The 24,482-nt window shown below is 43.4% G+C and overlaps 1 protein-coding gene across 1 annotated transcript in view; it reads left to right on the top strand.

Annotated features, from left to right (window-relative positions):
* FBLN5 (fibulin 5) overlaps positions 1 to 6,004 on the top strand; it is a 46,868-nt gene extending 40,864 nt beyond the window's left edge. Inside the window, exons 9-11 of the mRNA XM_035539563.2 lie at positions 1 to 127; positions 3,280 to 3,475; positions 4,981 to 6,004. Of these exons, the coding sequence (XP_035395456.2) occupies positions 1 to 127; positions 3,280 to 3,475; positions 4,981 to 5,142 (485 nt within the window). The 3' untranslated portion in view covers positions 5,143 to 6,004. The remainder of the gene's footprint in view (positions 128 to 3,279; positions 3,476 to 4,980) is intronic.
* The last annotated feature ends 18,478 nt before the right edge of the window (positions 6,005 to 24,482 follow it).

Below are 24,482 nucleotides of genomic sequence, written 5' to 3'. Positions count from 1 at the left end.
ATATCAATGAATGTGAAACTAGAAACTTCACCTGCACTCCACAGCAAACGTGTTTCAATATCCCAGGAGAATATAAATGTTTAGACCCAGTAAGATGCGAGGATCCTTATATCCAGATTAACGAGAAGTGAGTAACATACCCACAGCCACAAAAGCAAATTCTGTCTGTGTGAAGCATATCTAGTGAACCTAATAAGCTGCATTTTTGCAACACAACCATGAAGTGTACCTAAAGAGCTATAGATATGTGCTGTTGCTGCATTTACCATTAGTAAGCTTTATACAAATAAGAAATTGCAATTCCTTACCAGGTCACCAGGTGGGATATGATATGATACTCAGATGTGTGGGAAGTTAGACTGGAAAAACACTTATCAGTGAGTAGAAAAACTAGCAAGGTTTGTAAAGTAATGAGACATTTACTTACATTACTAATTGACTTCATATATGCTCAAATGCAGCCCATTTGTTAATATGAGTATTTCCTGTAAATATTAACTAGCTCATGTTCAGGAAGTACTTTAAAAACATTAGATGCTACTTATCGCAGGGTCCAAGTAGTTTCCTGCTGCTTAAAGGCTAAATGTGCTGAAAAGTCCACAGACTGATTAGCATTGTCTGCAAATTGGGTATATCTGAATGGGGCTATTAGCACTGTTCCTGTTTAAATATGGAACTATTTGGGCAAACAAATCAGGGGGAAGGCAGCACATTTCTAAAAGTTGCCTGATTCTTTCACATTTTTGTATGTACCTGCCTGGGGCTCAAAATGTTTCAGCTCCAGCTAGGTCTCTAAGCATTGCAGGCCATAGAATTTCATCCATAGTGTTTGCACTAAACCCAATTACTTAGGATTACTTGGTAGCCTAATGTATTTTATAGATAAGCAAGAGATGAAGAATCCACTGCTTCCCATGACAATGAATTAATGTCTTTACATTGCTTTCTGAACTAGGACAGCTGAGGAATGAACAAGTTCTGTTCTGCCAGTTCTGGCTCTACCTATCTTCAGAGGTGGTAGAATCTTAAACCAGAAGCTGAAATGTTTAAAGTCTATGTATCTAAATTCCTCAGAGCCCAACTGCGGAGTACTTACAAATCGTCTTCCACCAAAACTCTTGATCTCTGAGCTTTGTATTTGGTGGCTTTGGCTCATATCTAGATGTGACTGCATTTAATTTGTGGCATATGTCTAGAAGTGGTCAGTATAAAAGACAAGCAAATTCTTTGCATCTGTGTTCTCTGTGGAAGGGATTGGGTGTTTGTAATGCCAGGAACTTTTGTATGGAGGATTTGCCAGAGGAATTGTCTGAAGTTGGTGTCAATAGTGGAGGTTATAGAAGAAATAGGGGGGAAAAAAAGCAACTAGTTTCCATCCAGTAAATTCCCTAACATGGATTTTATAAAGGGACATCCTGCCTCACAACTTTATTGGAGTTCTCTGAAGAATTCAGCAGCTTATGGCTAAAGGGCATAGGCTGATACGGTCTGCTTGGGTTTTCAAAGGCTTCTGAAAAGAACCCTACTTTAGGCTTCTATGGAAATTAAGTAGCCATAAGTAAGTGAGCAGCCCCTGGCACAGATGAATAAGAGGTTGAAAGATAAGAAGAGAATTGCGGAAAAAGCCTCAATGACTGCAACAAAAATGGCAGATGAAATTCAATGCAGAATAATGTAAAGTAAAAAGACTGCCAACTTCAAAGGAGGCTGTAGAGAGGTGGGGGTTGGTCTATTCTCCCACGTGCCTGGTGACAGGACGAGGGGGAATGGGCTCAAGTTGCGCCAGGGGAGGTTTAGGTTGGATATTAGGAAGAACTTCTTTACTGAAAGGGTTGTTAGGTATTGGAATGGGCTGCCCAGGGAAGTGGTTGAGTCGCCATCCCTGGAGGTCTTTAAAAGACATTTAGATGTAGTCCTTAGTGATATGGTTTAGTGGAGGTCTTGTTAGTGTTAGGACAGAGGTTGGACTAGATGATCTTGGAGGTCTCTTCCAACCTAGACGATTCTGTGTGATTCTGTGTAAATGAAGAGCACTGATCTGATCATAGTCCAAGTGAGGTTTGAGGACTGTTATAGGTAGTTGCATAGGCCGCCATACTCAGTAGAGGTCAGAAAAGCAATCTGAAATTGAGGTATGGAATATCCTTAGAACACGTGCCATTGTGTACCCATATCTTCAAGACCATGCAGTTCCATCCCCTCCTTTCAAGAGCAATGTAATGTAACTGGACAAAGGTTCATAAAGAGCCACAAAGATGGTCAAAATCATGGAATATATTCCTTGTGAGAAGCAACTAAGTTAGGACTCTTCAGCCATGACAGGATCAAATACAAAAACCTGAGTTGCATGTGGAGTATAAGCAGGGATTGACGGTCTGCTCCCAAGAGCTGAGGGCATCAAAGTCAGCAAGGGGCCGTGCACTGCTTGCCAGGGGCTGTGGAGCCACACGGTACCACGGATGCCAAATGTTCCTGGGGGTGCAAAGGGAAGATGGACAAGTTGATGGATAAGAAATGCATTGTGGGCTAACAATATAGAATCATAGAATCGTAGAGTCATTAAGGTTGGAAGAGACCTTCAAGATCACCTGGTCCAACCATCACCCTACTACTAATGTCACCCTCTAACCCATGTCCCTAAGCACCACATCCAACCTTTCCTTGAACACCCCCAGGAACAGTGACGCCACCACTTCCCTGGGCAACCCGTTCTGAGTTTCCTGAGTCACAAATGATTGGAGGCTGTTGGGGTGGAAGCATCATATGCTTGATTTGCTATTCTTCCTTAGGGCTCTGGATTTGATGCTAGAGCTTTGGTTTGACCCAGGATGTCTCCTTGTATGTTTTCGTGTACTATATAAAAGATTCTTAAACAGCTAATATAATATTTATGTAGCACTTTCAGTGAAATGAGCCAATAATTAATTCTGGGGACAGTTCAGTTTAAATTACTATCAGAACAAACATGTAAAAGGTATTCTACACCTGCAGAGCTGCCTTAAAGACAGTACTGATTTTCAAGTGAGCTAAGGAGACATGGGATGCCAAGATATTTTGGCAAAGCCTGGAAGACAAGAAAAAGAAGGCAGGGATATAAGCAGACTGGAGTAGCACAGAGGATACTAAAAATAAGCAAATTCATTACATTTTCATTGATTCTTTTAGCTGTTTGACAACTTGATTGATTGATTGATTGTTCTTTGCAGCTGTATCAGCATGTAAAGAATGAATTAATACAGGAATTTGTAACCACTGATGACAATCCTCTCTCCCTTTTAGCCGCTGCATGTGTCCAGCTGAAAACCCTGGCTGCCGAGATCAGCCATTCACCATCTTGTACAGAGTCATGGATATTGTGTCTGGGCGGTCAGTGCCTTCTGACATCTTTCAGATGCAAGCAACAACTCGCTACCCTGGAGCCTATTACATCTTCCAAATCAAATCAGGGAACGAGGGCAGGGAATTCTACATGCGGGTAAGTCTGGTGCTGGCTGGGAGAAAACCTGGAGTGTCTTCTTGTTAGCTGAATTTCTTTCTGACAGCAGAACTCTTCTTTCACTGAATACCATTCAAACCTTCAGTATGAGGCATTTTTACATGCAGACATGCAGGTCATTGTGCTGGTCTGGCTTTGATATTCACCTTAAGTGATGTTTGGTGGCTACTGATGGCTCCCATGCTTCACAGAAAATGGTTGCATGACAGATTTCAATAGATCTCAAAACATGTTCCTCATGCGGGCCTCAGTATAAAATTTTCAATGTTAAAACTACATATATATAAATAAAAAATGTTTTGGAATTCCCAAAATGACAAGTGATCCAGGAATGATCATGCACATCTCACAAGTTCTTTCCTGTTGTAAAGCCATTACTGATCCCACTGACCTCCCCTTGTCTGGGCTGACCTGGCACTTCCTAAGACTCCACTGATGAGCTTCACCACTCAAGTCTGCTTTTTTTTTTTTTTGTATTTATTTACCACATACCCATTCATTTGTCACCTAGACTACTTTGCTTGCACAAGCCGTCCTTCTGCTTCACTGGCAACACGTTCGTGTGTCAGGTTTGTAGCCAGCAGGTGGTGCCTATTCCTTGTTTTGAGAACAGCAGGAGCAGGCAGAGAGGGAAGGGGCACTGGGAATCACAGGGCCCCCCGGCTGCTGCATGGTGGGCTGCGGTACCGAGGCCACAGCCTGGCCCTGGACAGCCCGGTCAGTTCCTCCTCACCATTTTCTTGGGTTTCTATTATCAAATACAACATAAATGCTCCTTTTCATGGTAAAACAGGTCCCACTTTATGTACATAAGCTTCTGTTGGAAACCAAATTACATTTGGTTTTAACCTCAGAAACTCTAATTTTTAAATTCTCATAATCCACTGTTCTGGCCAGATATTTCAAAGCTCTGCTTCCACTTACTAAAGGACAGATTTTCTGACGTGCCTTCACATATTTAAAGCTCTCTGCAGAGGGTGAGGTTTTGCAACGTTAACATACGCAGTTGTACAACCAACCCTGATTCCACTCATAGAGAAACATCTGTTCTCAAAGCTCTGGTAACATAACCCCTTCTTGGGGTTTGCTGCTGCTTCAAAGTAATAATAGATTTTGTATCAAATCAAATAATATCTGACCAAAAAAATGTGATATTATTTGTACATACTCCAAAACCATGTTTTCATCTTTTTCTACTCAGACAATAGCAAATTTCTATGCACAATAGCTTCTTTTATGTGCAGAGCTCCCAAAGGCTTTAAAAACTGTAGAAGGTGATAGTTCATACAAAACACTGAGGTGGAGCCAAACGCTGAAATGAAGCTCTCTCTCCTGTGAATTGCAGTAGCTTCTAACAATGCAACAGAAAATAGTGTTATTTTGGCTGCTCGAGGACTGTGGACATAACGTGGTCTCACCTGAGATGATAGCTTTCATGAACTGTTTTTGGAAATCTCACCTGCTTCCTCTTGTTTTGCGTACAGCAAACGGGACCAATCAGTGCTACCCTGGTGATGACCCGTCCCGTGAAAGGGCCCCGTACTATTCAGTTGGACTTGGAAATGATCACTGTTAACACCGTCATCAACTTCAGGGGAAGCTCTGTCATCCGGCTGAGGATATACGTATCACAGTACTCGTTCTAACCCTTGAGTTGGTGCCCTGTAAACATTAAAACAAAAGACACGGTTCCTCCTCTGCAGAACTCTCTCCTCAGAAGCCAGTACGTATAGCAGCTCAAAACCAAGTCAGTATTTCCACAGACCCAGCGACCTATGCCTGTCTGAGGAGGGAGCCTCTTCATGCACAGCCCCTACCAGGATGCAGTCCTCTGGAGGTGTATCGGCAGCAGATCCCATATGATTCTCTATGCGGTCATGTATTTTAAGGACTCATTTTTCCATTGTAAACACTTCTAGGGTATGAGTCTACGTTTCAAAGACTGTGAACCTTCGTAGCTCCAAGGCTGCTTAGCAAAAAGCACCAAAGAAACTGAGGAAAAAGCTGGCTTTTGCAATCTCGCCCGTTTTGTTGTTTTGTTTTTTTTTTTCATTATAAATGGAAAGCAGACAAACAAGTAGAACCTTCCCCTCACCCCCCCAAAAAGTCACCTGTTGAAACAAAGGATCTTAGAAGTGCTAATTTACATTCCCAGTTATCTTTGAAATTATCAGTCCGGCACTTTGTCTTAATTCACCCTGCATTTGTCTTACTTTCACCTGTTTTTCTTTGATTCTATTTTATACTTAAAATTCATTGTAAATTCAATCCAAAATACATGTTGTACTATGTAATCTTCTACTTTCTAACAAAGTGTCACATCTTTGGGTTCCTTTCTGTATTAAATCTTTCTATATAACAGAGTTCATAGAAATCTATCACTGGATGGCATGTTTTACAATGTTTAGGGTGTTACGCTTTGTTACAGCCAGATTCTTTGGCCCAGGCCTCCACTGCCAGAATAGTGTCCAGGGGCTTCAGAGCAGATGAGAATTAGAACTTTCACCTGGTTTTCAGTGGAATAATTGCAAACAGTTTGTAATGGTTATAAGGTAACAGTACTAACTTTGTAGTTAAGGGTGCAGCCGACCTGTTCAAAGATCCCTTGGCTCAGACAGGTCCAAATTCCTTCAGAGAAAAAAAAAATGTTCTGTTCACACAGAGTCTTTCTCCTACATTCCTAACATTGGGGAAAGCAAGCTGGAAAAGACTTGGAATGGTTGTATTGTTCATGCCTCTGCCACAAAGCAGGCCCAGCTATACCAGTACCCAGACCTCGAGTGATGGGATCCCACAGTTTTCCATAGGTAATGGCTTCTCAGGTATAACTGCTGTAACCAACAGAAAGTTTTTCCTAAAGTCTAATCTGAATCTCCCCTGTTGTAATTTAAATCTATTCTTTTCAGCCTACTTCCAGTAGAAACAGAGAACAGTTTATCTTCCCCATGCAACAGTCTTTAACATGTCTGAAGACTGTTGTCATGTCTCCCCTCAGACTGTTCCTCTCTAGTCTAAACAAATCCAATTCTTTTGGTCTTTCCTCATACATCACATTTTCTGGACCTTTGATCATTCTTGTTGCTCTCATCTGGATTCTCTCCAGTTGGTTCACATCTTTCTCAAAGCGCAGTGCCCAAAACTGTGAAAAGTATTCCAGCTGAGGCCTCACAGTGCTAAGCTAAATATATATATATATAGATATTTAGGAGTTTGAAAATAAAAATAAAAATAATTGTATAGTTTGGAGGTATAATCCTCACCTTGTTGAAGCCATTGGCAGGTCAGTGTTTTATTTTGTGAGAACAAGGGTTCCTATACTTTGTTATTAAATTTCTCTGAAGCAACGGCTTTTGCTTTTTTCCCCTACTTTTTCCTTATTGGCTTATTTGCTCTCCAGCATTGCTAGGACAAGAAAGATATCCTTTGCTTGGTCTTTTTGAGGACTGAAAGTTCTTAATGCTACTTGGGAAAGGGAGTTATGTAGATTATAATGAGAATAGGCTGGAGCAGAGTAGAAGCATTATGTGAGGTCTTCATTAAAGTGGGAGTATTAAATGGGAGTATACAGACTCAGAAAGTTATCACAACACAGGCTGCATGGCACGATCAGAAAAATGACTCTCTTGTTCCCAAAAAGCTTAAAAGTTAGCCTGGGGTTGTTTTTCGTCTAGCTGTAGAAGTGACTGCTCTTTTTACTGGTACTTAGCTTGAAGGAAGCCCTGATGCAATGGCCCACAACAACAAAATGCTAAATTGAGTGTGCTTTAGCAGCTTCCATTCCTTAATAAAGTTTCCTCCTTGCTGATGCAACATCCCAGGGTCCTGTGGCTCAGAGCTCTGTACACAGGCTGCCCTTTATTATAAAAACAAAACAGCTTGAGACTGACTTTAGTGGGCCAAGCGAGGAGCAGGAAACCAACAAGTTTTGTGAGAAGCCAACCTGGAGGAGATAAATGTAGAGGAAATGTGCAGAGGAACATCAGAAACAGCAATGTGCTTCCTGAGTGTGTCCAGGTTCATCATACACCGCTGTCTTGGAGGAGAAAATAGAGATAACCAAGAAGGAGGAATGGCAGTTTATAACCACGGGCTAAAGCTGTGCATGGGTCCCAGGTGAAGGAACAGAGACATGGGAAACAAGCAGGCTCTGGTGGCCCAGAAAGCAGATGTGGGGCAGGCAGGATCTTAAACTAGGGGCATTAAACTCTCAATGTGCTGAGGGTTTTCCCAGTGCTTAAAAGCCTTTCTTCTCCTGCTTTGTGCCCATGTTATCGCTTCTTTGTGTCTAGTGGAGGAGTCCTCTCTCCTGCCATCACATCGCCTCCTGGAGACGAAGTGCACTCCGTTAGATATCAGACAGTTCCTCACTTCTGGGCTGTTCTCCCATGGCCCCCACATACCAACCTGGTTTAACCCTAATTCAGAAACATTAAAAAAAAGAACACAGAGGAATTCTATAACAAAACACTTTGTTGAAAGAGTAAAGCTTGAATGCCTGGTTTTAGCAGGGTCCAGCAAATACTCATAAAACAATATTACACTTTCTATATAAACATTCTGTGCTTTAAAAAAAAAAGTGAAAAGTCTGGAAACAAAGGAATTCAGCCACTTCTCAACTGCCATAACATCTTTCATCACTCACTATCACTCCAGCCAACTTTAACTTCGCCAAAATATATGCCAATCTCAGAATAATAAATTACTAGCAGTTTATAACCTCTAAACTCTCCATTTCCTATTCAAGGGTCTGTTTTCAATAGACCATCGCAGGCTCATATATTACAGCAATTCTCACCAAATAAAAAAAAAAAAAAAAAGAATATGCATGTAAGGTTTTTACAGGATTAAAGTTAAAAATGCAAGCTTGCAACTGCTGTGTGCATACATGTTCTCCTTGAAGGCTGGGCCACCCTACAAATAGATAGAATCCCAGCTTCAGGTCCCATCAGAAAGTGATTGTTTATTCCCATTAGAGGATTTTCTACCATGAGGCATGTTACCACATGGTTCACAGACAATGTTCTGGCCAACACCAGATGAGGTGCACCAACCTGGGCCTGGGTACGTGCAGTTCAGGGTGACGGGGCCATGGCAGAGCAGGGGAGGGATGGCTTTCTTCCTCGCCTGCCTCTTGGCCATCACATCTGTGTAAACACAGGTCCTCAGCAAAGGGATTGCCTCTCAGTATGTGTTTGTACAGCACCTATTGCCAACGCAATAATTGGAATAAAAGTAAATAAGAGCAGAAATGACAGAAATCCTTGATACAGATCACAGCGACTGGGAGGGAGACCATATTCCAAGAAAGGAGCCAAGTGATTCATGCTATTTGGGCTAGGTGCCAGGGGGAGAAGAATGGCAAGAGACAAATGACCCAGTGCTGTACAGTTGGATGGGTCCTACCTAGCATATTTGTCTTTGAAATATTTCTAGGGGACTGGCTAGTTTTTAATGCAGACAACAGAATATTATTTCAGAGTTTATTATTTTAAGAGTTTGCTGGATTCCACAGAATCACTTTTCAACTTGTGCTTCTCTGATAGCAATAATTTTGGTGTGAATAGCTAAGTTTCTTGGAGTGCCTGGTCACCCACTGTCACCGAGGTAGCATTCATTGCCATTCCTGTAGGGCTCTCCCTTTTTCAGCTGGGGAGCCTGTAGCCATATTTGCCTTCTATTGGCCCAACCTTTGCAAGAGTCAGCTTTCATTGGCTCAGAAATGTGGTATTTGCATCAGCACAACTTACGTATTCATTTCTCTCTACCTAGAACAAGCAGAGCAATAGGATCGATACAGTCTGTGGTCATTCGAGTTTTCCAATCTGGCTTATTCACAAAATTTGCTACTGAATCTTTTCTGTAGCATGTAGCTGTATTATAACCTCATGAAAATTCCATAGTACAAGGTTGTTTCAAGAATAAAAAAGAAATAAAAGTATGCCCTAATGTTATTTAAGCCTGAAAGGTACCATTGTTGAAATAAATCTGGATGGAAAAACCCTCAGCTGGTGTTAATTTGCATGACTGCTGCTTTTCAATGGAAGGATAAAAAGTATACTGAGGCTCTGCCCTGCGTGCGTGTAAAGCACTGTGGATGTTTCTGTACACACGAAGAATTGACGTAAGCTAAAACTAGTGGTAATGTGGCTCTGCATTTGGAAGTTAAAACGTTTTAAGGTAGTATGATACAAGAAAATTGTGTTTTCATCTGACATGAGCACTTATAAGTGTTTTAAACCGGTCACATTCTGTTGTTTTAGATCTTTGAACCAATTCTGACTAGCTCAACCCAAAAGCAGGTGCCATGCATGAAAATTGAAGCTGATGGTTATCATTAGACCTTCTGCAGAAAGCCTGCCCAGAAGGGCGACCTGTGCTGAAGAGGCAGTACAGTAGGGAGTGTAATGGTCCAGAGTACTTGTGCGGGGCTGTCTCTGACCCTGCAGTTGTTTTCCTCACCTGTTTCAGTGCAGAGTGCATCTGATGTTTGTAAGTGTGCACATCAGGGGTGGACATCTCACCCACTGCAGATTTTATTAGTTCAAGCTTCTGAGATCCCTGTAGTGATTTCCACTGGCCAAACTGATCCTTGTGTACTCAAGGAGTATCAGTGAAGTCACATGAGGGAGCGTTTGGGTACCAGGCAGACACACTTCCATGGCTAAGTGAATAACGATGCAATAACCTTGATGTAAGAACTGAGGAATGTAGCTGGGTAGAAAAGGGATCTTTAGAAAACACTTCAGCCACCAAAAACTTCCCAAATATTCAATCTCCTTCAACTCCCTACAGGGTCCCAGTATCACTCTCTCTCCCTTTTGAGTTTGTCCTGGACAAGTGATCTCATTATGGTCATGCACTGCAAGCACATGCTGTGTGCACCCCACCTCTTCTCTAGCACTACCTAACATTTTTCACTTTGCTTTTTGGAGACCATTTGTAGGTTATGTGTCTCTCTTGGTCTCTGACTGACCTCTGTTGCTTTTCTCACAGCCAAGGCAGATTCTTTATTTCCCTGCAAGGTTCCTCTGCACCCATCATCTGTAAAAGTTCTTCAAGTGTTTTGCTGGAAAGGCAGGCACCATGGTGGCCCACCTGCTGCTTCTGTACCCTCTCTTTGCAATGCCACCAGGCACCCTTCCAGCAAAGCACTAGGTCTGATGGTTGAAAGGATTGCCCAGCCTGCTGCCAGAGCCTGGTTTCATGAAGAGGATTTAAAAATAAACAATGCTTCCCTCCCACTCTGAAGGTACCAGCTGCTCTCTTAGGTCCTGATGAATCACTTTTCTCCTGAAATTGGGTCTGCATCATGCTGTCTTGACAGTCACATGGCTTTCTAAGAAGCCTGATAAGGCTATGTTTATGCAATGATCTTCACACTCCGGATGGGGTTTTCCCTGTTTCCAAGGAGTAATTGGCCAGACAGAGTGCAATGTGGTCACGACTGTGCTGAAGTCAGTGATTGCTAAGCACCTCACATCAGGTCTGGATCTAGCCCAGTTTTATTTTAAGTCTTGAATCTCAGTGTCAGTGGTATAAATGTAAACAGATATGTATTATTTTGACAGTAGAGTTGAAAGATTGTTTCTAGTAAATAAATAGTAGTATGACTGCACTATCTCTCTGTGGGAACTATCTTTGGGTACTTCAAGATTTTCTGAGACAACCTTTGGCACTTGAAGATTCTCTCTGGTATTCAGGCCACACACTGATGTGTTTCCATGAATGATTCCTCACCCCTAGTCTTCAAAGGTCAACCCAGACACTTGACTACACATTTTCAAACTATCAATCTACACGCAAGCCTTTGCAGAGTCATGGCTCATACCTCGTTCATAGAAATTGTTCCTTGAGTTATCTCTGTAGTTTGTAAGGGATCACGTTGACTTCCTCAAGACTGTTCGTGGTGCGTGCACATGTGTTTTTCAAGATGAGAACCTCAGTCTGGAGACTGTTCATCCACAACTTGCTGCAAATGTTCTGTATTCAACAAGTGAAATCATAGCTACAAAGGTTAGTTTTGACAAAATCCTCAAAACATATGGTGGTGGGAGTTTTTCCTGTCTGCCTCTGTATAATACAAACACAATTCAAAAGTCCACCACCAGAGTTCTCCAGTATGCATAATAAATCATTGTTCTTAAGAAATATTTCACCCAATAAACTCATTCTGTAGATTATTTGAAATACAAACAAAGAGGTAGAAGGCATGCCAAGATTACACAGATTTGTTGTTCAAATCAGTATCCCCAAACCTGCATCTAGTTAATCATTTTAAAAGATTTCTTTGGACTTTGACATCTGATGTCATCCGGGTAGTGAAGGGGGGACAGAAAAACCAGCTGCTCCCTAAAGGAGCTGCTCCACAGAGATCCTGGGACTCCTACAGCAAGCAGAAAGAGCTGCCAGCCCTAGCCAGCACCCCAGGTCAGTAAATGAGGCAAAAAACCGGTAGAGATCGGTCCTTAGCTGGAGGAAAGAGATCTTCATTGACTTCTTAATGATGCCAAATGGACATTTACCTACTAGCGTGTATAAAATTTCTCATTGTGTTTATATGTATACAGAAAATTTTAAGTGACATTCCCAAGCTGTGGCCAACCACACGCATACTACCTGCAGCGAGCTCTAGCGTAACCCTCTGCCATTCAGTGTGAGTTACAACAGTGTGACAGCAGTCATTCCCATAGATTAAAAAATTAGAATTAGTGAGGGATAAAATTGCAACTGAACCAGAAAGTCAACAAAAAAAGAGCTTTGTCTTTAGTTAACTTTCAGTGCTTTGGTTATGATATCATTGCTGGGGACAAAAATAATGAATCAGAAACCCAAAATACCAAACAGGAGATTATGTCTTTAGAAAGATAAGCATCCAAGTAGCCTATAAATAGCTCTGGAATGAAGATATCCTACATCCTATCCTAAAGGAAGATATCCTATCCTAAAGGAAGAATTAACTCCTAGAAATCCAGCATCCTTGTCTCCTACCAGCAGGATTAAGCAGAGATGAGCCTTACCAATGTACAAATGAAATGGCTGGCTGACATATGGACTACAGAAGAGGCAGGCATGACCAGAGACAAGGAAAGTATAAACCAAGATCATGTAGAAGCACTAAGGAATGGTCTTAGTATGCAGGGTCTCTGAGAAAAGTCTTCTCTCTCCTGCTGCACTTGAAGCATTTTAATTTTGTTCAGACCTTTGAAAGACAGAAAACTGCTCACAGTCATTTCAATAAAAAAAAAAAGGAAGGTAGCTTTCATCTGTTTAAATGGAGCATCAGTTTTCAAAAAAGCCATGCTGCCTGGCCAACCTGTCACCCAATGAGATGCACTGGACACTGCAAGCCTATAAGTATAATTTAAGGTATAGCACATTCAGTACCACCTTATACCACCAGTTCCTCCTGCAAACAGTACACGTGCAGAGAGAAGGATTCACTGCCCAGCTTGACAAATGCTCCACAGAATTTCTGCTTCTGCTTAAACACTCATTTCCCTAATCCCTGCTTGCAGGCTGTCCAAATTAATAAGCATGTTATATTTTGCAGTCATAATTATTTTCAAAAGAGAAATATTGTAATTTAAAATGAACGGTTTCTATGACCCTCATCCTGCCACTTTAACCTACAGCCATTTTTTTTCTTTGCAGCAGAAAATGAGCTTTCAACTCTTGTATTGTTTTATGACTTGTGAACAATTTATATTGAATATGCCAGCAAGGACTATCTTAAAGCTTTGTTTTTTTAATTAAAAATTATTGATAACAAAAATATAATTGAATTATGGCTTGTTTTGATTATTTCCTGGTTTAATGGTGATCACAGAGCATCATTGTAAGCGTTCTTGTCAGAATCAGCCTGGACCAGTGTAGACAGGGATCTGTGCAGTGAGCATGAGCCTATGAGCAGAATTTGGCTTAGCTCTGCAGAATAAGTTAGTCTCCTTAACAAGTAGCATTAATATAAGGTAATTTGGGCTGAACTGGTTTCCTTATACATAAATCATTAACTAGTAGCTAGTTCTCACTCCCACCTGCACTGCATAGCTTGTGATTTCAGTACAAGAAAGGTTTTTCCACCCACACACTATTCAATGACCCATGCCTAATGGAGTTTTGGTGCTCGTTGGTTGGGTTTATACTTCACAGGCGGAATGTTCTTATTTCAGCAAATTGCCAGGGCAGAGGAGGCTGGATCTGGTTTGTTTTGTGGGAAGTGAATAAACTTATGTCACACAGCTGCTCTCTCTCATTCTCATCACACAATTCACTGCAGAGATGAGGTAGGTAATACGACATGCGCTGGGTGTTTGATGTTTTACAAGGCACTCAGCTGATAAAGATCTCTATAGCTGTTTTGAACTCAAATGAACTGCTGCTGCTCACTTGCAGTTTCACAAGGACACTTCAGTTCCCTTCACTGCCCTGCAAACACATTAATTCTGCATCACATGCTCAAGAAATACTATGCTGAAAGGAAGCCGGCTAATACGCAAAGCAAAAGATGAGAGGCTGAGTGCAGGAACTCTGGGCTGAAACAATTCAACCAAGAAGCAACTGAGTCTCTAGAGCTGCTCAAAGAAATAAGAAAACAGGTCTGTGACCCATGACCAAAGCTTTCTGGGTGTTCAATCCCCAGCAGGGTGCCTTGGTAGAAGTGGGCTGACCAGGCAAGCTCCTGAGCTGCTAGTCTTCTGCTCACCTTGAGAGAAAATGGCCACTAGGAAACAAAGCTACCTAGATTTCACCGTTAGCATAAGGCTCCAGTGACCTAATTTGAGGTTTTCAGACTTAATTCACTGTATCCTTCTCTCTCTAGATGCTTCCAGTCTGCTTTACAGGTTGCTTTCATTACACGTGCTGTTGTGTTTGTCTTAGATGTGGTTGCATGTGGGATTGAATAGTGTCACTCCTTCCTCTATTTTTGCTCTTTTCACAACACAAGAATAATCTGCTCCTACACTGCCCCTGCAGACAAGGATACCTCCACTCAGCAAAAGCTCCCACGGGGTGCAAATCAGAGCTCTGCGGTAATGGTACCTCTGGAGATGACTTGCAAGTGTGGACGGGAAAAGCAGTTTGCACTTTCTTTTCTGTCAGTGCCATCTAGCCAGATGGTAAAGGACACTGTGCTGCTGGAGAAACAGGGCTTGGCTGGGCTGTAAAACTAATATCCTGCAGGGATTTAAACTCCTGCTGCACTTCCTTAAGGGTAAGATATGAACCGTGTTTCCTTGAGAAGTCCCATAGACTGTATTCTGTGCACCAGAGCTTCTGCCTTCTTCTCCCCTCTCTGTTTTTGGTGGCACTGGTTACTCCTTGGGCCCACAGGTGTTGCTGAATGCTGTTAAACTGTCCTCCATGTCAGCCAGCATGTAGCCATCACCACACTGGTGACAGAAAAAATGAGTCCTGTATGGTTGTTCCAGGGAGCCAGATGGTAGCTCCACATCCCATACAGGTGAGTATTTTCATACAAGCACTTTCTTGCACTAGTAACTCATTAGGACAGCATGCACGATCCGTGTCTCATTCATTCCACTGCAAGGGTTCATAGTCTGTACCACTCTTCATAAGGACTCTCCCAAATACAAGCTGATATGCTGATCTTTAACAGCATTTTTTGTGCTTTAACAGCATTTTCATGCTGTTAAATGTCATTTTTTTTTCTCTCTAGCAAGTGTTATTCTTCTTTTCCTGGACTTTTGCACAGTTTAGTCAACATATCATTACAGAATGATCACCAAGGCCCCTTAAAAACAGTTGTGAAACACATCCTCCTTCTGTCTGCTAATAAAACTCTTTGTCAGGCATAGGATCGCTGTATCAGGTTAGCGGAGGACAAGCAGTTTGTGGCAACCAGTGCACTAGCTGAGAAATGTTTGATTAGGTTTTCTAAGATCTTGAAGAACAAGTTCAATAAATCCTTACTAGCTTGAATGAGTGCACCTTTCATGTCCCACCACATTTTTCATTATGTCACTTGGATACAAATGCACGTGTTTTTAATGTGAAGTTAATCCCTGAGCTGCAGTGAAATGATTAACCCTTCACCCTTGAATTCCTTGCTACCATACGATCTAGTTCTTATGGAGCTAAAAGTTAAAGCAATAGTGACAGCTGCAAATGCTTGAGTTGAGTGGATATTTGTTCATTATGGAAGGCTTTAGTCATACATATATGTTTTTGTCTTGGGGAGCACAGGTAAGGAACATGGCACAGCTACTATGTCCTGCAAATAAATATTTGTACCTACAGCTATTACTGCTGACTCAGGATTCTTGAAAGTAATCTTTCTAGAAAATACTTTGAAGAACAGACATCCTGCAGTTTGCAGCTATTAAACCTTCTGTTAAAACACAGGTTCATGACACCTGTGGCATTCAGCTTGCATGTAAGATCAAGATGTACCGAGAAGGTACAACCCACTTAAGTCTGGTCATTACAGCAGATACTGAAGGAGCTGCATGTTCTAATCTCACTGAACGTTTATGCATAAAACCAAACAAATTAAATACGCAGAATCCTCTGCCTTGGGGAGAGGGGTCATATAAGGCTATCCTTATTCATGCACTAAAATCAGTAGTGATATAGGTGAAGGTTTTGACTGTGGCACGTTTGCTTTCCCATGCCTTGGAGCTTGCTGGGTGAGGTGCAGTGAATGCTGCAAGAGGACCTGCAAAGTAACTACCAGGAAGATAGGCAGCAGGTTGGCTTTGCCTTATTTCTTGTAACTTAAGGGTGCCGTGCATTGGTGTGCTTGTCTGGGAACATGGCTGAACTCTCTGCAGCTGGGTTAAAGCTTTAAAACTAGGGTAAAGTCTGATGGTAACCTCTGGTTCTGCTTGTGTTATTGCTTATGTGTTTTAAGCCAGACTGTCCTGTTTTTATCTCCTTGCCTCCCGCTGAATGATGTGGCCGAAGCTCTAGCTAGAAGGTCAGTGTGTGCTCTCACACTGAACTGAGTAATTTTAGTTGTAGAAGCAGCCTTCCAGTTTCTGTGGGTGACCTGTTACTGGCCTGCATTGATATCCCCTCAGACTTCCTTATTTCCATGGTGCTGGCAGGCTTTAAAGTGGTGTGATTTCTGGGGTGGCTTTTTGTCCTCAGCCCTTTTAAGTGAGGTGAATGAAGTTTGTTTTCACCTGAAAACAGAGGGGGGAAAAAAAAAGTTTTACAACTTGTTTGTTGACTTGGTGCCTTTCAGGAAGGACCTTGTGTGTGCTTCCCGTGCTCCAGTGCGCAGGTGACACATGGCTGGCCCCAGTGTCCCAGGGAGAAGAACATCTGCTTGTCCTCAGACAGGCCTGTGTCTTTTTTTTTTGGAGAGAGGCCAGCTCTGAGGCACTGATCAGGCCCTAGTGAGATGATGGCGGAAAAAACGCCGGGCAGGGCAGTGGCACCTGGCCTCCAGGTCCCAGAAAAAGGAGGGGAGGCATGGAGCTGGCAGGCGTTTGGACATCTCCTGCCCCTGGGTCGGCTGCCTGCTCCGCCATTTGCTTGGGCTGGCCAGTACCCTGGCCTGGCGGAGACCTGGAGGACCCAGAGGGCTGCATCTCGTCCCCTTTTCCACACTGAAAGAGGTGGTTTGGGACAGTGTGATAAGCCAATAGGCCTGGAACAGTGTTTGAGGAGTCACCCCAAAGCACCCCAGCAGGTCATACTATCCCAGCCTGGGGCGAGAGGGCCTCGCAAATAGCCCTGCGTCAGTATTGGTATTGGGAAATGGCTGCTCCTTCGAGGTTTCCACTGGCCTGGGCCAGAGAGCAGTGAGAAGGACAGACTGTAGGAGTGACTGTTTCCAGCTCCCCATGGCCCCAGTGCCTGTCCCATCCCTGTCCCCACAAAGGTGCCTGATGCATGGGGCTGCCCGAGTCCTCGCATGGGGCTGTGTGGGGATGGCCTGGCTCTCCCTCAGCCCCTGGCTGCCTGGCGGCCATGCTCCCTGCCAGCTCCCTCCTCCTCCCCTTGCAAGCGGGGGTGTAGCGAAAATACAAATACGTAAGTGCAATTAAGCACTTGCCTGTGTTTGGACCTTTCTGTCCAACCTATTTCCAAGTGCAGTGCTGAAAAACCACAGGTTTCCACTTGTAGCTGGTCACAGCTATCACTCTTTGACATGCTTTTGAATCGGAGGAACAAAAATAGTTCTGTGAGATCTATTATGTCTCTGGCTTGTAAAATACAATACTTTCTTACTAGGTTACACTAATATTTCGTAATTCATTCTTAATATTATTCTTCAATAAAGCTCTGCACAAACAGTCTATCCCACAGGAGGAACCTCTGCCAGATCCCAGATGTCAAACACATTTGCTTCAAATACATGAGTTCGTGACCTTTTATGTTTGTTAATGTGACGCCATGGAAATTATTTATAATAAATAAGCTTATTTCAGAGTCAGGTGCTCTGCAGAGCCTTTTTCAGTGATACAACAGTCCTTCCTGAAACAGGTCTTTCCTGTTTTGTTTTTGTCCCTTAACAATGAAGTTTTGGGAACAATTTGAAAACCTGTTATTGAATTGAGTTCAACTGCTGCATTGAGAGGTAGACAGGAAGTTAAAGATAGCTCAGATTTCAAACCTTTCCTGAAATCGGCTGCAGATAATGTTCTTCCTTTCTCTTTTATCCTTTACCCTAAAAATTCAGTTTTCAAACAACAGATTGTATGGATCCAAACAAATGCTAAATATATCAGCTTAAAGCACCAAATTTACTATGAAACTATTGGGATTGTTTGGATTCAAATGGCAGATCGAAGAGATTTTTGCATGTAAGATGTTCATTTTAAAGCTGAGGTAGTACCACCCACCCACAGCCTTCAGGTGCAAGAGCTCTAGAAAATCTCTGAAGGTGTCAGTGTGTTGATAATGTAATTCTATCATCTTTTTTTCAGCAGACATGACAACGTCCTCACAAACCTGTGTGGGACCATTTCCTGTATGAAGAGCAGCTGGCTCTTAATGAAGCCAGACAAGAAAAAGACGCAATTGGAAAACACTCACAGGAACATGGCTTGGCTCTGCTTTGTTCTATTGTCAGCTGTACATTAAGGTTTATAAAGTCTCCTGAGTTTATTGGATTCATCATCTTGGATTCCTAGACAGTAGCAACATCAAGAAATGTCTCCTGAGAAGGAAACCGAACCTTTTGCTCCTGCATAAACATGCAGTCCTGTTTGTCACTGCAGGCTGAAGCTGATGGCACGAAAACTCCAGTTTAGATCTAGCACAGACCCCCTCCATCAGCGGTTAGCCAGCCAGGAACCTCACCTTGCTTTGTGCTAGTTTTGGGCTGACGGCTATTTATGACATGAAGACTGCCAAGTAGCTGAGAAGCAATTGTTGCAGCCTGCACAGATGCCACAGCCAAACATCTGAGGGACTGTCTGTGGAGATACAGGACCAAAGTGTTCTGGTGCATGAAGGATGAGCCCACCTCGGACTTATTTACCAAATGTATTAATGATGTGTTTGTGCACAATGAAAATCTGCCTTATAGCATGAGACAAGATAAACCAGGCCAGTAAATCTCTTTTCAAATCTACAGTACATCAAATCTAAATGAGAGAAAGAGGGCTTAATTTGGACGACAAAATATCTTCATGTAATTTTTCCTTTAGGCATCCTAGCAACACTTTCAAAAGATGCTGGACATGCTGCAATAAAACTGCTCTTCTACAGCACTGTGGGAGGAAGCAACTGGCTGCAATCTCAGATGGTGGACAGAATTACAACAGGTTATGTCAGGAAAGCATGACATTAAACGTACATTTGAAAAAAGGAGAAAACAAAAAACAATAGTCACCAACTGAATTATAGCAGCTTTCTGTAACAAAGTGTGTGGACCCCACCCAGCATCTGTGGTAGAGGAGGGAAGGTGTCAGTTAAACTCAAAGGTTGTAATGGGAATGGAAAAAGCCAGTCTCCAGCCGAGAGTAGGACAGGGAGGATGAGAAATACAGTTTCATGTTTCTCCCAGCAAAACCTCAGGGGATAAAGATTACTGCTGCAAAAACTTCCATGGTAGTAAAAGTCTCTGGCTGCAGAAGTTGTTTATAACAAAGGTGTATTAACCACTTCTAGACTTCAGCTGAAAAGGACTCTGACATTTCACTGAAATCTGAGTTGCAGAATCCTTTTTTTTCTCTCTCACAAATCCTCTGCATATGAAAACTTCATTTAGTGGCTACACAGGGAGTTTGGCTGTGAGACACTGTATGCTGTGTGCTGGACTTGTCTTGATAACGCCCTACTTTAATGTCCGGACAGCTGAGCTCATCACTTGGGTATTACTGTATACACTACATTTTAAATCCAATCATAAGTACATCATACATCACTTCATGTTAATTTCTGAAAATACTTTGGACACAGTAGAGTTAGATGCTTACTTGCTCTAAAGGACTCTCAACTGCATAATTGCATTTGATATGTTTCAAACTAGGCAAGAACTACTAAGCAATAATGTTTTCCACAGACATGCACTTTTCTGCTTGAAAGCTTTCAGTGTGCTCTGGGCAAACATGATGTGCAAACTTGGAACTGCTTGAGATTTAAAATCAAGCTGGCATGATTCAGTAAGTGTACACAAGTGGTGGGATCTGGTTTCTGATGCAGAGGAGCACTAGGGAGAGTTTATCAGGCTTGACTGATGCAAATCAGCAGCCTTTGTGAGCATTCCTGCTTACAAATTTGTTCACTGGCATACTTGTGCAAAGTGAAGAAAAAGGGTTATAGTCTGTTTGGAAGCTTTTGCATAGAGAATTACTCAAGAACACTTGTGTCGGTATTTATACATGGGGTTTTTATTGTTTCAGGTCTACTTCCGAAAGGTATGAGGGCCAAGGAGGAAAGAAGGATAAAATGCTCTCCTGCCTGTAGCTCCTTTCTCTGGTCTTCTCTTCTGGCTTCTCCTCTTTCACCAAGAAAACAAACAAACAAACAAACAAACAATACTGAGAATTTGTAATTCAATAGCATTAAACAGACTCAGCAACAAGTGAAAAGTGTGCTGTGCAGAGGTTCAAAACAGATGGGAAGGGCCTTGCTGGAGAATATGAGACGAGAAGTGTAGCCCAGACTAATAAATTCTCCCTGCTGGCTCTGCCGGGGCTGCTCAAGTAATCTCAGCCCTGCACTTCTGGAGCTCAGAGCACTGTGGTTTGGCTCAGCCAGCCCAAACCAGCCCAATTTATTTGTTCAATCTTAGCAACGGGGTGCCCTGGCTGGAGGCAGCATGAGAGGGCAAGAGCAGCTGCAGAGCCCCCTGAAACTAGGAAGGATGAGCCGTTGCAGTGATGGTCCTGGGATGGGCATGGAGGAGAAGGGCTGAGAGCAGGTATCAGTAAAGCATGAGAACATCACCGGGTTTCTCAAGTGAACTTTAGTTACAGAAAAATTCACAATGACTCAAGCAGAGCATGGGGCGCTCTATATACTGGCAGGAGGCAGGCAAGGAAGGAGGAATGTATCTGCAGTTGGCAGAGAGGTCTAGGCAGCAAAGAACAGTGGTAAATTGGTTTCATTGCTGATCTTCATGCTTAATTTGATTGGGACAAAAATCTTCCAAGGGAGATGGGAGTTATAGTTCCCATCCCAGCTAAAAAAATAGTAATAATAAAAAAATAGCACAATAATGTTCTGTCCCTCCATGCAAAATAGGTCAGCCACATCCCATGTGCAGCTGAACTTTGTGTTTATTGAAACAAACCATCCAATTTTCAAGCAGCTGAAAGGAGAATGGAAGGTGTGTCCCGAACCATCAAAAAAAAAAAACACAAACAGGAATGTGAGAAGAAGCCCCCTCAAATTGTGGAGGATGACCCTTCCTGTGCTTTGAGAAAGAAGGAAGGTAGACTTGCAAATTTTTTTTCCCCTATAACTTCCTTGTCAGAAATACCCTTTATTATGTCCCTTCCTTCATCAGAGACATGATCTGCATTCCTGAAGGCTGGCTGCTCCCACGCTGCCAACTCCAGCAGCTGGAGAGCCACTCAGGCAGGACTGGAAATCACTGGAGAGCCTGAAAAACCCTTGAGCTTGAAAATGTTCACATAATCTGATAGTGGCGAGCTGCATACAGGGACTGTATCAGTAGTTAAACAACATGCTTTTATGAACAGTGGAAGAAAGTTGTTCACGTAATTTATTCACGTAAGTGAATTCAATGAGATGCCTTGAAATGTGTGCTTAATGTATGCCTCAAAAAAACTCAGATAATTTTGGAAGCTTACCAGGTTACTTGAATTGCTTTATAGGAGTGACCACACATAATCTCATCAGCTCCCTTAACAGGAATCAGAACTGCGCTGCTATGTGATATCCCAGTGCGGTACTGCTGGCTCTGTACAGAGACTAACAGAGACTCGTTGTTAGTTCAAATATTCTGAGCCTGTGCTTTTGGCGAAGGCTCTCTCCTCACAGTGACTCTGGGGTTTCAAGTAGTTGTGTTATGCTGCATGATGACAGGCACGAAACTCTTAGCATCAGGCCCATGGTGCTGTTAAATTGAAAATAAAAACATGTCATTGTAGAAAAACTGCACTCTTGGGGGATGGGGAATCCCCAAAAGGCTGGAGTTCAAGAGCAGTTAGGATGACCATCCCAACGCCTCACTAACTGACTTGTAATTTTAAAGCACCTTGAAGCATTCAAAATTGACTGGAGGAAAAACACCTTTTTTTTCCCCTACAAATGCAGCCCTGCTTCCTGCTCACACCTGCCTCGAGAGGAGAGGCCAGGCAAAACCACCTGAGTCTCACAAAACCTTTGCTTCCTGCAGGGAGATTTCTGCACCAGAAATTCCTGGGGCAATTTCTGAGCCAACCCACCCCGTGTGACCAGTAAGTTGCCCTGCAGGCTGTGCAGGCTGTGGCAGGGGCTTTCCCTCGTGTGCTTGTGTAAAGCCTAACTTGACAGGGATCGACATCCCAGCTGGCAATGCCATTTGCTAGAAGAATATACATTTTAAAAATGACTTTTCTCGCTGAAGCATAGGCCCGATGTTGCTTTAGCGAAGCGAGGGACAGCGTTGGCACCGCCTTTGCCAGCGTAACGGCCCAGCGAGCGACAAGCACGGGCACCCGGCGGCCGCTCGGAGAGAAACCCGTCCCGCTGAGGCGGGGAGCGGCCGGCGGGGGAACTCCAGCTCCGCGACACGGGAGCGCCCTGGGCCCTCACCGGGACGGCCGCGAGGGCCGGGCCGGGGCGGGGAGCGGGGAGCGGGGGAGCGGGGAGCGGGGGCCGCCCCCTGCAGGCTGGGCCGCAGCCACCGCCCGGGCTCGGAGAAGGCGGCGCAGGCAGCGCGGCGGCAGGTGCGGGCAGGGCGCGGGGAGCCCGGCGGGAGGTGAGCGGCGGAGAGGGGAGGGGAGGGGAGAGGAGAGGAGAGGGACCCGGCTGGGGGCACGGCGAGGAGGCAGGGGGAAGGCAGGGGGTCCCGGCGGGCGGTGGGTTATTTTTTTCGCTCCTCCAGAGCGTCCCGTTGGGCTCTAGCTCCAGGAGAACCGCTGCAGCGCGGGCATCCCGGTGCCGATCGAGGCCGCCTCGGGGTGTGCGTGGGGATAAATGGGAGCAGAACCGGGCGGGAAGCCTGGCTTTGGTCAGGGTGTCCTGCCGGGGTGACCCCAACGTGTCACCGTGTGGCTGCATGCCACATACCTGCCTTGTGTATCGATGCTTGGGATATTTAAATGTGAATATGCAAGTGATGGTTTTGCAATCTGTAAATTATTGTTTTCTCACTATGTAGGTAAGTACGTCCTGGGAAACAAAAACAACATAATGATAGGTTTTGTAAACCTGATGTATTTCACCTGCATACTGATAGTTTTGTTGAATGGGACAGCATGTTTTTAAAGTCAGAATTCTTCAAGGAGCTGAGCATATTGATCTATGTGTTTTTTTCCAAGTAGGCTAAAAGTTATCAGAGTAATTCAACTTGCAGAACACTAATGCTTAAAGGCAATATTACTGGGCAATTCATGTTACAGGTGATGCTGCACGTCTGTAATGCCTTGCTGGCTCACTACTGTATCAGTGGGGTTTTTGGTATGCAGACCTTTCAGCCTCTGCGTTTGGCTTGTTTATGAGTGTGAACTTGACAGTGTGCTTCCAAGATTTGGCTTGGGACTATATTTTCTAAGAAGCAGCAGACCTTGAGAAATGGAGGCAGGTAGAAAAATAGTAACCAGTCAGCTGTTGCAGAATTAAATCTTCATATAAATTAGGCCCAAGATTAAATTGTACTTAAAACAGCCTCAAGCTGGTATTACTATAAGAAAATACCCTTGTACAATCAAAATATTCTGTGTGAATTAACATCTAAGCTGTTATACCAAGCAAGAAATAAGCTAACTAAATCACCTTCTGCAGGAGTGCTCCAGGTAACTGGAGATACAATTTAGCCAAAGCTCAAATGGAGATCATATTAAAGTAAGCTGGTCTTGTAACTTTCCTTCAGTGTGGAAGCTTGCCAAGTGTTACATGTGATGCATTTCTCTAGATAAGAATGGAAAGGTAGATATCATGGCCATTCCTTCAGTTTACACTTCCAGTCGGTGCAGTTGTGATTGTGCAGAAAGGGAATGAGATCTCAAAAGCAGTTTGCTGGGACAGAACTGTGAAGCACTTTGGCATCTAAATGATCCTGTGGGCACCTGCTCCTCAAGGCTAGACCCTTGCAGTCCTACTCCTCACTTGCTGATCTGCGCAGCTCAGGTTTTTCTGGTAAGATTTGCTGAATATGTTGAGGTCTGCTTCTTGATGTGGCGTAAGTTTTGACAGTGTTAGTTATGGTATCCACAAGTGAGTGAGGTGTTTCTTGACAAGTTGCTCTTGGAGAGTTCAATTATCTTTGAATTATACCTAGATGATCGGGACCCACTTAAAATACATGCAGGGAGCATGGGAGCGTGCTGCTATGCCTATCCATCCTTGCTTCTTATTCAATAGGTTTTGTCTAGAACTGCTACCCAGCCATGAAGAG

The sequence above is a fragment of the Cygnus atratus genome, chromosome 5, assembly GCF_013377495.2.
Source record: "Cygnus atratus isolate AKBS03 ecotype Queensland, Australia chromosome 5, CAtr_DNAZoo_HiC_assembly, whole genome shotgun sequence".
NCBI lineage: Eukaryota > Metazoa > Chordata > Aves > Anseriformes > Anatidae > Cygnus > Cygnus atratus.
The sequence above is the reverse complement of the archived record's forward strand: the minus strand, read 5'-3'. Positions and strand labels throughout refer to the sequence as shown.